Here is a 15,839-nt window from a genome sequence, read left to right as displayed (position 1 = left end):
CACTGCTAAGGTTTCTTTGCTTTTATTTTGAACCCCTATTGATATATTTTTTTTCTCACAACATGCAGTTTCTGCCTTGTGGTCCACATTATCATGGATCATATTGGTTGTCTAGTCAAGAGCTATATATGTTGGATTCAATCCCATTTACAGTATCTTCTTTTTTTCTTACCCCGCATCATTAAAGACAAACTGAGTCTATGGCTGATGCAAATTTAAGTAGTTGCGCATCCCAGGTTATTTAACAAACATATTAGAAGTTAACTTATCAACTATAAGTTGATTATTGCACTGCAAGCTTTAATTGCCCAATGGATCATTTGAAAGACACAACACTTTACTTTCAGTTAACTGAATTCAGACCAAGTATATATATATATATATATATATATATATATATATATATATATATATATATATATATATATATATATATATATATAATATATATATTATATTTTACTTTATCAATACACAGTGAAATTTGGCATTTTTCCATTTCACTATATGATTTAAAGTAATAATGCATTTGTTTAAAAAAAATGACTAAGACTGAAAGACTATAGACTACGATTTTCAAAAAATAAAGTTATTTTATCAAGTTTGTAGACTTTTACTATTTACATTGTGTTTACACTCCCTGCTTATGTGCCCCTTTGCATTCCCATCAGTTTTGACTATTGATGTTGCAGTTGGATCACACGTATTGCTTCTTAAACCTTGTGACATGATTTCATTGCTAATAAAGTGCCCTAAAAACACAACAATACATTAAGAACAAATTATATTTTGACATAAGAATTACTGAGGAAAAATCAAGAAAGAAGGAATACATCTATGTAAACACTAGAGGGTGCTGTTACACATATTTGTTTCCCTTTAAACACTGAACATCCCCAGATAATAACTTATGTGGAATGATTTACAGCCACAATGGTCAAAACTGTGTATCAGAGCTTCAGTCTGGTGACGGCATGAAATCTAAATGTGCTCCTTGCTGACTGCTTCCTCAGTCAGCTGCAGTGGACCCTGGCAGTATATCTTAAACAATAAGTTGTATCAAAGGAGTGAAAACGCATGAGGAAAACCATAAATGTGAGATATTCATGTTAGCAAGAGAAAACACGTTCATGCTTTTAGAGTTGCTGTTAATTATGTTGTTTCCTCAATACCAAAATGTAAAAGAAAGAAAGAAAGAAAGAAAGAAAGAAAGAAAGAAAGAATGAAAGAAACTGCATATTAACTCTGAATCTAGATGCATTGTTGGATTTCATCTTACAAGGTAAACAATACATATAAAGTTGTATTAGACTCATACTTAAAATAAACGTGTTAAACAAATGTTAATAGCTATGATAAACATGGTATCTTGCTCCCTCTCTGTCTACGGCCTCTGTTCATGTAAAGGGGGCTTAATGACCTAAAAATAACCCAACCCACTCATCTCCCTGTGTCAGTAGGGATCTGTGTCTCCCTCTCGGCTGGCTATTTTCATTCCTCTTTCTTTTTAACACCACACATGTTTCTCACTTTGGCCCCTGGCTGAACGCCTTGCTTCATCTTCTGATTCCTTTACTCACCTCTTTCTCTCTCTTCCTAACCTTTTTTTCCTCTCTCATTAGTCCTCTTTGCCCACACACACAGACTTCTACCGTCTCTGCCTCATCTCCGAGCACTTCTCGTGCTCCTGACTCGCGTAGTCCTCGCTCGCTCCTTAGCTATTACCGAGGGCAGGGCTTGCAAGGTGGTGATGGCCGTCTTGGTCCAGTAGTCCACCTCTTCGAAGATCCGGTATACCCAAAGCTTCAGCTCAAACAGAATGGTCGGACCGTCTAACTGCCAACAAGAAGAGGAAAGATCACCAAGCTCTGCCTTAATATCTCTCCAGCACTTTCACCATCATCAACACCTCTGTCAACATCATCACCTACCTCCAAGCCCTCCGAGCTGGGAGTCAGGATCATCACGCCACCAGCAGTTTTGAGGAGTTCTCCAGTGTTGATTAAGAGAAGCGACAATCTCTCCTTCACCATCTTCCTCTGGGTCTCATAATCACCTTTCTTCCCACCGCCTAGCTGCTCTTCCTCTTTGGTGATGGCTCTCTCCAGAAAGCTGCGGCACTGTAGCAGAGCAGAGTGGAGACACCAGAGCTTATCTCTGGTTTCCAGTTGGGAGGAAGGAGGAGGGACAGACACCAGACGACTTTCTGTCACCGTAACATCTGCAGTGAAACTCTCCTTCTTTCTCTTGAGGGGGAAAGAGAGAAAACAAAGAGGGTGAAAATTAAAAACAGAAGTGAGATTTGGGAAGACATTCATGACGAAAAGAAAGAGGAGGAGTTGGAAGTGAAGTGCATAAGTGGAAGATTGAAAAATGCTTTCACTTTTTGACAGAAATGTGGCACTATATTCAAGATCATGAAGAGGGATTAGTGTTCAGCACAATTCCAGTAAGGTTTTATTGAGTCAATAAGTAAAAGGTTAAAATAAGCAAGTTAAAATAACACTGAAGCACCACAGAAGCAAGAAAAAAAACACATACAATACCATACTATATGGAATAAATATGGTGTAAAATAACATGACTTTCAAAAAAGTTAAGTGTAGCCTACTGTAAGACCCGCTGTGTTTTAATGTGCTGGGTAATGTCATTTTTTTCCGCCGTGCGCTACATTAAAATCAAGGCGACACACCTTACAAAAAGCATGGAGGTTGTCGATATGACTAGGTAAGATGCATGTAAATTGTTGCTCCCAACACTGTTGAAATTTACAGCTATATTTCGATTTCTTTGCGGGAACACCGCCTTCACCTGTCATTTTTATCGACTCGCTTTTGGGTCTGAACTTTCCGCGAAGCTTGCGCAGAGATCAACTGCGCAACTGGGTTATAGGTTGCCAGGTTGAGGTGAAAAACAGGTTGAAAATTGTACATGGTGTGTGGATTGTGTGAATAGGATGCGTTTCATACAAGATCTGGCAACTGGTCAACATTAGACAAACATATTGGTCTGATTATTTATAAAGGAGTTTGGGCCATGCAAATTACAGGAGTTTCCCGGGAGAAATAACAAACTGGGAGGGGTCTGGGAGATAAAACCGGAGAAACCCGGGAGTGTTGGCAGGTATGCCTTAAAGACATGAGAGTGGTATCTTCTCATCTAACTCACTACAAGAAGGTGAATAGGCCTATTTCCCAAAATATGAAACTTTTTCTTTAACATTAATATAAAATCCATAGGCCTACTGTAGGCCTATATCTACCTATATTTATAAATTATAATATAACAAAGATAGCGAATTTGTACTCTCAGAGCTATTATGATCTGTCTGATGATGTTGAATGGCCACTTCGCAGGCATGATTGTAGCTGGCATCAGCTTTTAGTACTTGAGTGAGTTGTGAATCCCAGAGGCCTCCTTGTGACATTATACTGAGGCGTTAATGTTGAACACTACGTGCAAGCTAGTACCAGTGTGACAGAGTGGCCTAATGTGACCTGTACGCTCTGAGAGTCAGGGGGGAATTTAATGTTTCCTGCTGAGACTGCAGAGGAAATGTGATTCTGGCAGTTTTGAATTCCCTGGGAAGCGATAGAGACAATATTCTCATGGATCATTGTGAATTATGATAACGTGGTAGATGCTGACAATGATTTAAGAGATATTAAACAGATGCTGCAAATGAGTGTTTTCTCACCCAATGAATAGGCAAGGGACAGCTCGCCTGGAAGAAATAAATAGTACGCTGCCTGAAAAATATTTTATCTGCATTGGATGCAACTAAATCCTACTTCAGAGACAATTCTTCCAGCCAATAAAGAGAAAACACAGGAGCTACAACATTTCAGTATAACAGCCTGAGACATATCTAATCACTTCATGGTGTGTTAACTAGAACGCTTCAGTTGCTGGAGCTTAAGAGGTGCAGCAATACTTCCAAAAACTATGGCCACAAAGTCAGTAATACAAAACTGTAACAGAAAGAAAATGACATGAAGGGTAGAGGAAATAAAGGTCAAATCCTGGGAATGGATGAAAGTTATAGGCGATGCCAGGCCACTCCCTTGCTCCAAGCGAGACACATGAAAGGAAGGATGAGGCAGTGAACTGGCAAGAAACCAAGAAGTTTTAATAACCGGTAGCTCTCACACCTATCGGCAAAGAGACACAGGCTTGTGGAAAGAAGATGAAGGCTTCGTGCCCAGGCATCGATAAGTTTGTGCCAGAGAAAACGCCCACCCCTGTCATTCCAACTGAGTTCACCCCCTCCACTCTGCATTCCTACCCCCTGCTGTCCTAGACATAATTTACTTTTCTTACACACAGATACACACACACTCCCTGCTTCTAATCTTGCTTTTGCACGCATCCCTTTCATCATTCTTTGTCCATGTACTTCTTATTCAGAAACACACACAAAGTTAGAGGCAGAAGACAACCATGACACACACACACACACACACACACACACACACACACACACACACACACACACACACACACACACACACACACACACACACACACACACACACAAATCTATTAATTTTCCATTTAACCTTGGCCTAGTTCTTACTCCCCCCACACACACACACACACACACACACACACACTGAAGTGCTGGTGGCAGGTTGTAGCCAATGGAAACATTAAGCTCCTGTAGTGTAGCCTACTCACATAAAGTTCCAGTAAAATGGAGCACTCATAGCGCAGAAGCTCAGCTATAGCAGTAGCCCGGGCCACGGTGGCCCTGCTCAGATCCGAGCCGCCGGTCATACCTCTAGTCCGCCTGGCTGCCATCGGACCTCAAGCTGTCTCTACCAGGAAGACACAGTAAACGCGCAAAGCAACAGCCACCCTAATATACTCCCATGTGACGCCTGCCTCATCCCGACAACACCGGATTCCCGGTCATGCACTGCCCTTCCGTTCTCCGGCCAGCGCAGCGTTAATTAGGCTAAAACCAGAGCCGCTTATCTTCTCTTCTCAGGTTTCGGTAAAACTAGTTTTAGTGTGTCTGCTCACTGTTTGTTACTTATGTTACAGAGTTAGCGGCCAATTCTCCGCCCTTTCCCCCGGGAACCTGATGCCAAGCAGGAGGAATTTAACGGGACGAGCGGGGGCGGAGAGCCAGGGAGTGGAGGAGGGAACTGCTCATCAACTTATTCATGAGGAGCTTATCTGGTTTACTGGTAGTGACAAAACCAAAGATGGTCTAAATTTAAGAAGGATGTTGCTTAGACTATTTCAATATGTCCTCTTTATGAGAAAAGTGGGCTATACAAAGATCACAGCAAAACCAGATAAACTAGCCTACCGGAAATATCAAATAGGCCAAATCAAGTAGGCTATTTCACCATGTTTAGGCTACTTATACTTTTAAATTCAGGCCTTTTTATAGTGTGGTATTGCTACAAACCTTACTGTGCTACCATTATAAAATAAATTGCAAGTACCAACAAAGGACTGTTATGGTGATTTGACTAAATGTATTCTTCTCGTTATCAAAATTAATTTTAGTGTTGATGTCATGACATTGTAGCAAAGATTAGAGGCCTGCTATGTCTTTTAATTTGGAATAAATGTATAACTAGGGTATATTATTAGGAACCCGCTCATAAATGCTTACTTGTCATAGCAGAAAAGCAACAGGTGACATAGCGGATGGGTTTGTTCCATTTAGACTACCAGGAAGCCATGTCAGTAAGCCAGCATGCACAATGCCAAACAATTTGTGATTTATAGAGTTTATGAATTCCACAAGGTGACAATACTAATTTAGAGCAGGGACAAATGCACGGAGTTAGTGGACTAATCTGCATCTTGGGGATTTCTTTTTTTTTTTAAACAACCACACACACACACACACACACACACACACACACACACACACACACACACACACACACACACACACACACACACACACACACACACACACACACACAGACAAAGCATAATGAAATATTCAATAAACGTTTGCTTGGGAAGGATGTGCCTCAAATAACAATAAATTACAATAAAGCCGGTAAAATGTCATAAAAGTAACTGGTATGACTCAGTAGTTAGGTCAAATCTGCCAAATCTGGATATTGGAAAATAAACATTATTAAAAACACCTTAAAATTGAGGTTTTAAGGATAAAGGGTGTCGTATGCTGTAGCCTACAGATTGTAGCCTAAAGCAAGCCATTTAAGGCACATTTGTGATCTCTTAATTTGAAGCTGTTGGGCTATTTTAAAATTGAATTAACTTACTACACATATAGCCTACAGTATCATGAAATATATGCAAATATATTGTCTTTTTCAGATTGTTATATAATGAAAATGAGAATAGGCTATATTACAAAATTGATATAGTCACCACTTTTTGTAATAGGCTATAAGAAAGGAAGCAAGAAGTTATTAAAAAAAATCTAAACATGTTCCACAATGCATTACAAAAGTAATAAATGTATAAAGATTATACTACACTATATAATATCCCTATGAATTTTCGTTCCAATAAGTTAATAGATCAATGTTTGTGTATTGTGGGCTGGTAATGATTTAAGGATGCAATACCACGCCTGTGCTGCAGGTGTCAATGCAGGCAGCAGCTAGAATGTAAACACGGAGCAGCGGCTAAATGACGGCAGCTAACGTTAGACCTTAAACCTTAAACCTTAATTTCAAGAGGAAATGGGAATGATTAAATATTTCCCCGCTGTATAATTTAACCAATTCAACTGTTTAAGTTAAGATTCTAGGGAACAGCAATAGCGTGCTTTGATTTTGAGACCAAGCTAACCAGCTAGCTAGCTTAGCTTCGGTTGATTTTAAAGTCATGAACTCTCTGGTTGGCTACGGAGTGTCCTCGGAGTCCGACAGCGATGGAGATGTAGAGGATGTAAACAGTGGTGGAGTTGGGTAAGTATTCACTTAAAAACATCTAGCACAAAACACAGATTGCCAGATACAAATACTATTACGCTAGCTTGCATGGGCTGTTAACCTTTCCGTCTCTCCTTTTCTATCTTCCAAGTTTTGTTGAGGAGATGGGTGAGGTGGCATCAGCTGTCAAAAAGACCCGCAACTTCTTGCTGGAGTCTGGTTCAACTTCCAGTGAATCAGAACCAGAGGAAGAGGAGCCGGAACCCTCTTCATCATCACCACATGCCCATAAACCAGCATCTTCTGCAGCCTGCCAGCCCACTCTGCCTGCTCCTTCCCTGGGTTCCCTCACCTCCAATAAACTACCCCCTCCTTCTCTACGTACGTGTTCGGACGGCAGTGTGTTTGCCAACCCTTTCAAGGCTCAGGCAGACCAAAAGCTCAGCGCCTTGCAGAAACACGTCCCCCTCACAATGCAGGCCAAACCCTCCCAGATAGGAGGTAAAAGGATGTGTGTGTCATACAGGAAAGATGGGAGATGCAGGTTTGGGATCAAATGCAAGTTTGCTCATGACAGTGACCTCCAGACTCGCACTGATTGTCATCCACCTGTGAGTGAAGAAACATCAGCGTCAGATCAAGAGGAGTCCCAGGCAGGTGGCTCATTTGGAAGAGGATCCCGGAACCTCCATCAGGAGACAAAAGAGGAAGAGTTAGGAGGGCAGCAAGTGAAGAAGAGAAAGGTTGGACTGAGTAACACCTTGATTCCTCCTAAACGAGCTATGAAGCAGTATGCCATGCAGAGGGAAAGAGAGCAGATCAATATGTCCTGATGGATGTGTTCTGTCATTAAAGCAATAGTACTAGGGTGAAATGTTTTTTCAGTGTGTATATATATTATAGAAATTGTGCACTATCCATTCTAGGACCAATTAATGACTCAGGCGTACAGTAATTTGTGGTTCTTGCTCAAGGACATTTTGACATGTGGACAGAAGGAGCTGGGGCTTGAACCACCAACCTTACTGTAAATGGTTGACCTCAAGCCAACTAAACTATAGCTGCCCCAGTTGAAGAGAAATGCTGTTGGTTTTCTTGGGTGTGTTATTTGTTTTGATTGTGTTCTCAAACTGTCAGTGAATACTCTGGATAAATGTTAAGACGTTTATTTACATCTTATAAATGAACCGTTTGTGTTTGCTCTACCACACATCCTCTGATTTCATATTGACATATGCTCCAAGGTTTTTAACATCGCTTTGCTTTTCAAATTACATTACACTTCAAAGGTTATGACACATTTTGAGTTTAATAGTCTTAGGGATTCAGTGACTGTGCTTGCTATTAAGGGTTCATGTGTGATTTACAGTATCCAAGGTCACAGTTTGGCTGCCTATAATGACCAGGGACCTTTGTGAGTAGTACATACATTATTTAGGTTATTATTCCTTCAATGTCTACAGCCAGCGCTGTTTGTTGGCCAACAGCCAACAAACAGCTGCACAGCTAAAAGCTGTGAGTGAAACACGTTAAAGGGCACTGCCAAAATAGTTAAAATATGAATACCTTTATAAGACTGTCAAACATTTTTTGTCCATTCCTTTTTAGGTTTTGAAATGTTTCTTTTTGACAGTTTAGATAGTTTTCTATTATATTTTCTCATAACCTTGCCAAATAAAGGCTTTACAGTAGATATGGACACTAACTGAAAAAAATAGCTGCCTATTTATTATAAGAGAATTTACTCTCCTCACATTGGGGTCTGTTTATAGCTTTCTAATACAGGTTTTGTGTTAATTCATAATATAGAGTTGATTCCAATAGGAACCTTGATGCCACACACTAGGTGTGTGTGCTATATATTACTAAGAGGTATGCATAATAGCAACAGCTTTGTAACATAACCTCAGCATCATTACACACACACTCACATAAAAGGCTAGTTAAGTTTACAGGACGTATGTACAAAGGCAACAACTTACACATACATACACATATCTTTCCCTGATACAGATATTCTAAAAAGCTACCAAATATGACTATAAGTGGACAGTACATAATATACTGGTGCTCCTACATTTAGCTCAAACATTGCAATACAGTATATTAGGTCACTGATGGCAATCTGCCTCTATCTTCTGTTTTGTGTGCACTATCTTTGTTTTACATGAGAGTCTGCTCCACATGTCTCTCAGTGCTGTCCGAGTGAACTTCCCTGTGTCCTGTCTGCTCCCAGACCACACCATCCTCCCCCATAACTTCTGTCTGCACAAGGGAGCTGGCTGACGGAGAGGAAGACGAGAGCACCGGATTGTCCAGAATAAGGCTGTCCCCGTTAGTGGAGGCTGGGTTCAGGGACTGGGGCTGGGATGAGGACAGGAGAGGAGAGCGCTGCTGAGAGGTGGCTAGAATGGGGATCTGCTGAATGTGGGTCTGAGACTGGCTGACCGGCTGGAAGGTCATTTGAAGAATCTGTGTCTGCCCCTGGCTCTGCTGCTGGGAGGAGTATGACTGAAGAGGGTGAAGCTGGGGTTGATGCTGGGTCAGCACCGAGCTGGAGTGGAGGGTCAGTTGTTGGATTTGGGGCTGCTGTGGCTGCTGAGCAGCCTGCACAAACTGGACGGGCATCTGGAGCTGGAGGTGAGTCTGCTGCTGGTTGTCAGCTGGCGAAGGGGGGTCGATGGGGGACAGGGCAATTGTCACTGGTACTTGCATGGTATGGAGGCTCTGGTCTTGTCCCAGTAAAACCACCTGGTGACTCACTTGTTGGGTCACATGACCCATCTGGGACACCTGAGCCACTTGCCCGTCATTGCTCAGCTGGTCCATCTGCCCACACTGCCCTATTTGGCTCATGTCCAGGCTTGTGACCTCTGCTTGCATGGGGTTTCCTTGAAGCTCCAGCAGGGAGGCAGGGGTTGTGATGAGGGCGCCAGCGTTGGCTGCCAGAGCCTCAGCGATGAGCACCTCGGGGTGACTCTTAGCCTTATGGGCCACCACGCAGTCCTTCTTCTCAAACTTCTTGCCACAAATTGAGCAGGCGAACTGATAAGTGGCATCAGCATCATGCTTCTTCATGTGCCAGTTGAGAGACGCCTTTTGACGACATGTGAAGCCACAGATTTCACACCTATGGGGAAAAAATTTTAGAGACAATGCATGTATTCAAGAAATCTTGGACATTTTAAGAGAATGAAGAACGAAGAAAGCAAACAAGCAAAAACTGTAAACAGAGAAGTACTAACTGCAGGGGCTTCTCTCCAGTGTGAATCATGCGGTGCACAGCCAGGTTGTGGGAGCTCTTGAAGGCACGAGCACAGAACTCACAGATGTAGTCCCTCTGGTCTACAATAACAAAACACTCAAAATAGAGGTGTGTTCTCTTATCAATTATAACAAGAAGTGGTCAGACACAGATCGAACCTAATGCATGTTTTATGTATACATGTGTACTGTAGGTGTACCTGTGTGGTGTTTTGCGTGACGCAGCAGCTGCTTCTGTAGTCGGAAAAGCCTTCCACAAGAAGGGTGAGGACATACATATTTCTTCTTGAGCAAGTGCTGGTACTTTATATGGTGCTGGTGTGCAGAACAAAGAAAACATGTAAAAACAGAGCATCACTAACAGGATGATGCAGGAGTTAGACTGAAAACGGCATATGTTTGAAAACCAAATGGTCTATACAAAAGTTTGGAATAGATTCCCAATCACTACATTTGAACGATTCATAGCTTGGAGTGACAGATGTAAATAAGCTGTGACAGACTGCTGAGACAGACCTGTAGGTAGCGAGGATGAGCCAGGACTGTCCCACATCCCTCCATTTCACAGCGCACATACTGCACTGGGGGCTTCTTCCTGTGTAGGGGAAGCACGTCATTGCAATGTAACAGTGCTGAAACCACAAATTAAATGAATCTCAACTCCTCGTGGATATATCACATACACTCACCTAAAGGATTATTAGGAACACCATACTAATATCGTGTTTGACCCCCTTTTGCCTTCAGAACTGCCTTAATTCTTCATGGCATTGATTCAACAAGGTGCTGGAAGCATTCTTTAGAAACGTTGGCCCATATTGATAGGATAACATCTTGCAGTTGATGGAGATTTGTGGGATGCACATCCAGGGCACGAAGCTCCCGTTCCACCACATCCCAAAGATGTTCTATTGGGTTGAGATCTGGTGACTGTGAGGGCCATTTTAGTACAGTAAACTCATTGTCATGTTCAAGAAACCAATTTGAAATGATTCAAGCTTTATGACATGGTGCATTCTCCTGCTGGAAGTAGTCATCAGAAGATGGGTACATGGAGGTCATAAAGGGATGGACATGGTCAGAAACAATGCTCAGGTAGGCTGTGGCATTTAAACGATACCCAATTGGTACTAAGGGGCCTAAAGTGTGCCAAGAAAACATCCCCCACACCATTACACCACCACCAGCAGCCTGCACAGTGGTAACAAGGCATGACGGATCCATGTTCTCATTCTGTTTACGCCAAATTCTGACTCTACCATCTGAATGTCTTAACAGAAACCGAGACTCATCAGACCAGGCAACATTTTTACAGTCTTCAACTGTCCAATTTTGGTGAGCTTGTGCAAATTGTAGCCTCATTTTCCTATTTTTAGTGGAGATGAGTGGTACCCAGTGGGGTCTTCTGCTGGTGTAGCCCATCCGCCTCAAGGTTGTGCGTGTTGTTGCTTCACAAATGCTTTGCTGCATACCTCGGTTGTAACGAGTGGTTATTTGAGTCAAAGTTGATCTTCTATCAGCTGGAATCACTCGGCCCATTCTCCTCTGACCTCTAGCATCAACAAGGCATTTTTGCCCACAGGACTGCCGCATACTGGATGTTTTTCCTTTTTCAGACCATTCTTTGTAAACCCTAGAAATGGTTGTGTGTGAAAATCCCAGTAACTGAACAGATTGTGAAATACTCAGACTAGCCCGTCTGGCACCAACAACCATGCCACGCTCAAAGCTGCTTAGATCACCTTTCTTTCCCATTCTGACATTCAGTTTGGAGTTCAGGAGAATGTCTAGACCTGGACGACACCCCTAAATGCATTGAAGCAGCTGCCATGTGATTGGTTGATTAGATAATTGCATTAACGAGAAATGTAACAGGTGTTCCTAATAATCCTTTAGGTGAGTGTATATCCAAATTCGTTGCTCACCATGTCAAACATTAATCACTGCCATATGCTTTATTTCTAGGTGAAATATTGACAGGATGATTCACTTTAGTAATAATTACGATGCCCTAAAACAGACATCAACCTCACCTTCTCTTTGGCAGCCGTGGGGTTTTATCGTCTTTTTTCCGCCGGCCTCTCCTAATACAGAAGGAAAAAATAACATTTTAAAATTTGCTTTGTAACCATACAAACAGACACACGTTACATTCAGATTTCACATGCAACAGTAGCTAAGTAGACATACAAGTAATGTGAATCTATCCTATTGATAACTTGGTATACATTGACTGGTACTGTGCTTACTTCCTGGGTCCATCCGGGTCCTCCACCATTTCTTCCTCAAGCTTTACTTCTTCTTCCAAACTCTCCAAGTTGTCCAAACCTTCTATCTTTATATCAGCAACCTCTTTCTCTTTTTTAGGTGCCTTTTCTTTCTCTTTCTTCTCCTTCTGTCTAGGAGGAGCTCTGCGCTTAGGTTTAGGGGCATCCCTAAGACAAAAAGAGAAATGTTCAGATACTGAACAAAAAAATATGGTGTTTATGTCTAATTTACACACACACACACACACGCACGCACGCACGCACACACCGTTCAGCCTTCGGGTCGTAGCTCTGGTCATTTAGGTCATCTGTAAAAGGAAGGTCTTCATCACTGCTCAGACCCTCTTCTTCCTCTGCACCACTGAAAGCAAAACAACAAATCACTTGAAACAGATTTCCCCACTTTCTGTTTCTACAGGGTCAAGTGAATGCGCTTGAGAAAAGTGTACCTCTGACTCTGTGGCTGGTAGCTGAGATCGTTTGGGTCATCCCGAAATGGAGGGTCTTCATCATCGAAGAGTGGTTCAGCAACATCCTCGCTTTCCTCCTCTTTCTTTTTACTGAGACAGCATAAGTGCAAAACACAGCGGCCATCAAAACACAGCACCACTCTTACTTAGTCACACACTTTTACCATATACAAGACAGTATACTTTAAAATCCATGGGCTCAGATTTATGCTTATTATATATATGATACGTCATACAGCTACTCTATTGTTAAAGTTAATACCTGTATTTTTTTTTTTCATTTCAAAATGATACTGCATAACCCCACAGACAGACCAAGTACACACACAGTGTATATACTGTATACACACTGTATGTCTGTTACTGTCAGTAAATCTAAAAGATAGACTGTTGATAAAATCCTATATAATCACATCTTTAAATAGTGTTGACCCAAATTACAAAATGCAAACTTTCCCACCTACCTAACTGATGCTGTCTCAAGGAATATGTGTGATTTTGTTTTGAAATATTTATAAAGTGACCATATATTATGGCATTTTGTAAAAGAATACAACTCCAGCTTACAATGTTCATATTATGTTCACCCAAAGGGACAAAAATATACTCACATATCATTTTTTACCTCTCCTTCCACTGCTGCGTGACAAACAGAGAAATAATACAGAGGGCACAAGTTTGAGAAAAGCAACAAAAATACTTTTAGCCACTTCAACCTTCAATTTTAGATATATGTACACATGTATGATGCAAAATGGGAAAGGGATGAAAGAATACTGCAGTCTACTGCAAGCGGTCTAGTGAATTTTTGGAAGTAAAAGGTAGGGGACAAAAAAGGATTGCACCCAGATTTTTAACTCAAAAAGGCAGAACTGATCCCATTATTTACACAGAAAAACCATAATCACAACCTTCCCTTATCTACTAAATAGGGTGTCACTGATGATTTCCTATAGAATAAATAATATCCTGAGAAGTAGTAATGAGCATAACGCTTCAGTGCTTCTGCATGTTGATTTGTGAATTATAAGCCCACATGTTGAACCATTGTAGCTCACTGTCAACAGGTTGCTCACCAGCTGGATTCTCCATTCCAGGTTCGGTCTTACACACAGGCTTGGCAGAGCCGCGGACAGCCCTGCCAGACAGGGGCTTGGCACGAGTCTGGGCTGGGGGGCGTCTGGAGGGTAGAGCTAAAGTGAGGGAGCAGAAGCATGCCATCAAACATACTGTATGACATAAGTGTACAGGCATGCGCAGACACAACCACACACAAGCCAGCTCTATGTGAAATCCACTTGCACATATAGAATGTGATTTAACTTTTAAAATGTAGCTTTAGCAAGAGACATATTAAAGTTTTTTCCCCCCAACATTTCTCTGATTACCTTGAGCATCTGTGGCAGGTTTCTTGGGGTCCTCTGAGCTGCAGATAAGGGGGAAAAAACAGGTCTGAAATCATCATCATATCTATAATACGACAATGCATTTCAAAATTTTATCATCTGAATACAAATGTCACAATTTGTAATTTAGCCAGGTAAGTTTACTCCACCCTTCTTTATGCAGAGCTGCAGAAAGGGGATGAGCTATGCTGAAGGCGTGCTTTTGACAGGAACTGACCCCACCGACATAAACACACAAGTTTTAAGTCTAGACAGGCTCTATATAAACACATGTAGTTATCTATTAGGTATGACTGTTCAATTAAAAACGTACTCTGTGCCTTGAAGGCTTTCACCTGCGACCCCCCCTCCAGCCTCAGCCGAACCCGCAGATTCAGAAATTTTCTTCCGCTTCGAGTTGGAAACTTTCCTCCGCTTTGTCGCACCGGTGTCCGGGCTCGGTTCGTCTTCGTCGTCGTCGTCGCTCTTGGTGTCCTTCAGCCAGGCCGGTACTGCCCTCGTTGACCTGTCTCTTAAAACTCGTCCTGAGCTCTGCGGGCTCGACGCTGCTCCGTTAACGTCTGGTATTGAAGCAGAGACGCTGGTCCTCGGGCGGCACGCTCCCCGCTCTCTGAGACCCCTCCGCGGGGTAACGGTTGTACTGGTGGCTGGGGTTTCTTCTGCGGCCTTGTCCTCCGCCGGCTCTTCACCTTTATTTACACCCCCGGTTCGGTCGCCCGCCGGTTCCATCACCGTGAGGACACTTCAGCCTGCTTAAAATTCAGCTTAAATTCAAGTAGGTTTAGCAATGTGAGGAAAAACGGACATCTGGTTTAAAGACGTTTTGATTGTAAGCGGCCTTTATCCAACAGTGGGGCATTTTCTGTGAATGCGTTGGATTCGTCGCAAATTAAATGCATATATTTACTAATTAGAAATTGAAAACTTTTCTTAATTATCTATTCTGCAATTATCCGATATAATTTTAAAGAAGCAGACACTATTTCGCGTTCTTAAAGCTATAGTAAACCTACTTATTCGCCCGGGCCTGGAGCACAACCATTTTGTGCGCTTTGTTGCGTCTCCTTTAAGCCAAATGTAAACTGAGGTTACGTTCAGGAGCGGTAACGCATTTTAGCAGCTATAAAAATCATGTGGATTTCCCTGTGTGCGTTTTGCAGATGAGTCGGCCTAGCTGCATTGTTTATAAATCTGCAAAGACAGACAGCAGCAGGCGTGCAAAAGCATCGCACACGCGGATGCCTGCCGGGGCATCATGGGAACTATAGTGCACGTTAGATCAGCTTTGTTTTAAGGGTATTTCTATATTTTTTTCATGATTTTATCCCTTTACGATACAAAATTGGAATATAAGATCCTGAATAGAATTAGCAACGGATTTGTTTTATAATACATAATACAGTATTAATGTAATTATGTGTTTCATTCATGCAGAATACTTTCCCTGCCACACACATTGACCCACGTAAAACCAGGTGCAAATACTATTCTCAGTGTATTTTATCCCCCAGCCCACAATATGTTTGTGTTCTGTGCTAATTACTTAATGACAATATT

At 41.9% G+C, this 15,839-nt stretch overlaps 3 protein-coding genes across 3 annotated transcripts; 1 reads left to right on the top strand and 2 right to left on the bottom strand.

Annotated features, from left to right (window-relative positions):
• Positions 1-573: 573 nt before the first annotated feature.
• cntf (ciliary neurotrophic factor) lies at positions 574-5,129 on the bottom strand. Its single transcript, XM_039811691.1, has 3 exons — positions 4,678-5,129; positions 1,932-2,246; positions 574-1,836 (listed from the first exon to the last, which is right to left on the bottom strand). The coding sequence occupies exons 1-3, from the start codon at positions 4,798-4,800 to the stop codon at positions 1,663-1,665; spliced, it is 612 nt and encodes a 203-aa protein (XP_039667625.1). The 5' UTR covers positions 4,801-5,129; the 3' UTR covers positions 574-1,662.
• Positions 5,130-6,574: 1,445 nt separating this feature from the next.
• Positions 6,575-8,080, top strand: si:ch211-113e8.11. The gene is made up of 2 exons (XM_039811675.1): positions 6,575-6,911; positions 7,027-8,080. Exons 1-2 carry the CDS (start codon positions 6,829-6,831, stop codon positions 7,706-7,708), a joined length of 765 nt encoding a protein of 254 aa, XP_039667609.1. The 5' UTR covers positions 6,575-6,828; the 3' UTR covers positions 7,709-8,080.
• Positions 8,081-8,161: 81 nt separating this feature from the next.
• On the bottom strand, positions 8,162-15,515 carry si:ch211-113e8.10 (E3 ubiquitin-protein ligase ZFP91). Its single transcript, XM_039811661.1, has 12 exons — positions 14,596-15,515; positions 14,265-14,302; positions 13,953-14,069; positions 13,488-13,515; positions 12,856-12,966; positions 12,675-12,767; positions 12,389-12,574; positions 12,173-12,223; positions 10,656-10,734; positions 10,340-10,454; positions 10,121-10,220; positions 8,162-10,005 (listed from the first exon to the last, which is right to left on the bottom strand). The coding sequence occupies exons 1-12, from the start codon at positions 15,009-15,011 to the stop codon at positions 9,039-9,041; spliced, it is 2,301 nt and encodes a 766-aa protein (XP_039667595.1). The 5' UTR covers positions 15,012-15,515; the 3' UTR covers positions 8,162-9,038.
• Between the last annotated feature and the right edge of the window lie 324 nt (positions 15,516-15,839).

This window comes from Perca fluviatilis, chromosome 1, assembly GCF_010015445.1.
Source record: "Perca fluviatilis chromosome 1, GENO_Pfluv_1.0, whole genome shotgun sequence".
Classification (NCBI taxonomy): domain Eukaryota; kingdom Metazoa; phylum Chordata; class Actinopteri; order Perciformes; family Percidae; genus Perca; species Perca fluviatilis.
This window is presented reverse-complemented; position numbering and strand designations above follow the sequence as displayed.

Coding starts and splice junctions, on each gene's coding strand:
- cntf (XM_039811691.1), bottom strand. CDS start 4,800: ATGGCAGCCAGGCGGACTAGAGGTATGACCGGCGGCTCGGATCTGAGC. Junction 2,247..4,677: donor CCATTTTACTGGAACTTTAT/GTGAGTAGGCTA, acceptor TTCCCCCTCAAG/AGAAAGAAGGAGAGTTTCAC. Junction 1,837..1,931: donor CCAGCTCGGAGGGCTTGGAG/GTAGGTGATGAT, acceptor TCTTGTTGGCAG/TTAGACGGTCCGACCATTCT.
- si:ch211-113e8.11 (XM_039811675.1), top strand. CDS start 6,829: ATGAACTCTCTGGTTGGCTACGGAGTGTCCTCGGAGTCCGACAGCGAT. Junction 6,912..7,026: donor GTAAACAGTGGTGGAGTTGG/GTAAGTATTCAC, acceptor CTATCTTCCAAG/TTTTGTTGAGGAGATGGGTG.
- si:ch211-113e8.10 (XM_039811661.1), bottom strand. CDS start 15,011: ATGGAACCGGCGGGCGACCGAACCGGGGGTGTAAATAAAGGTGAAGAG. Junction 10,735..12,172: donor CCACGGCTGCCAAAGAGAAG/GTGAGGTTGATG, acceptor TCCCCTACACAG/GAAGAAGCCCCCAGTGCAGT. Junction 10,455..10,655: donor CTCATCCTCGCTACCTACAG/GTCTGTCTCAGC, acceptor TCTGCACACCAG/CACCATATAAAGTACCAGCA.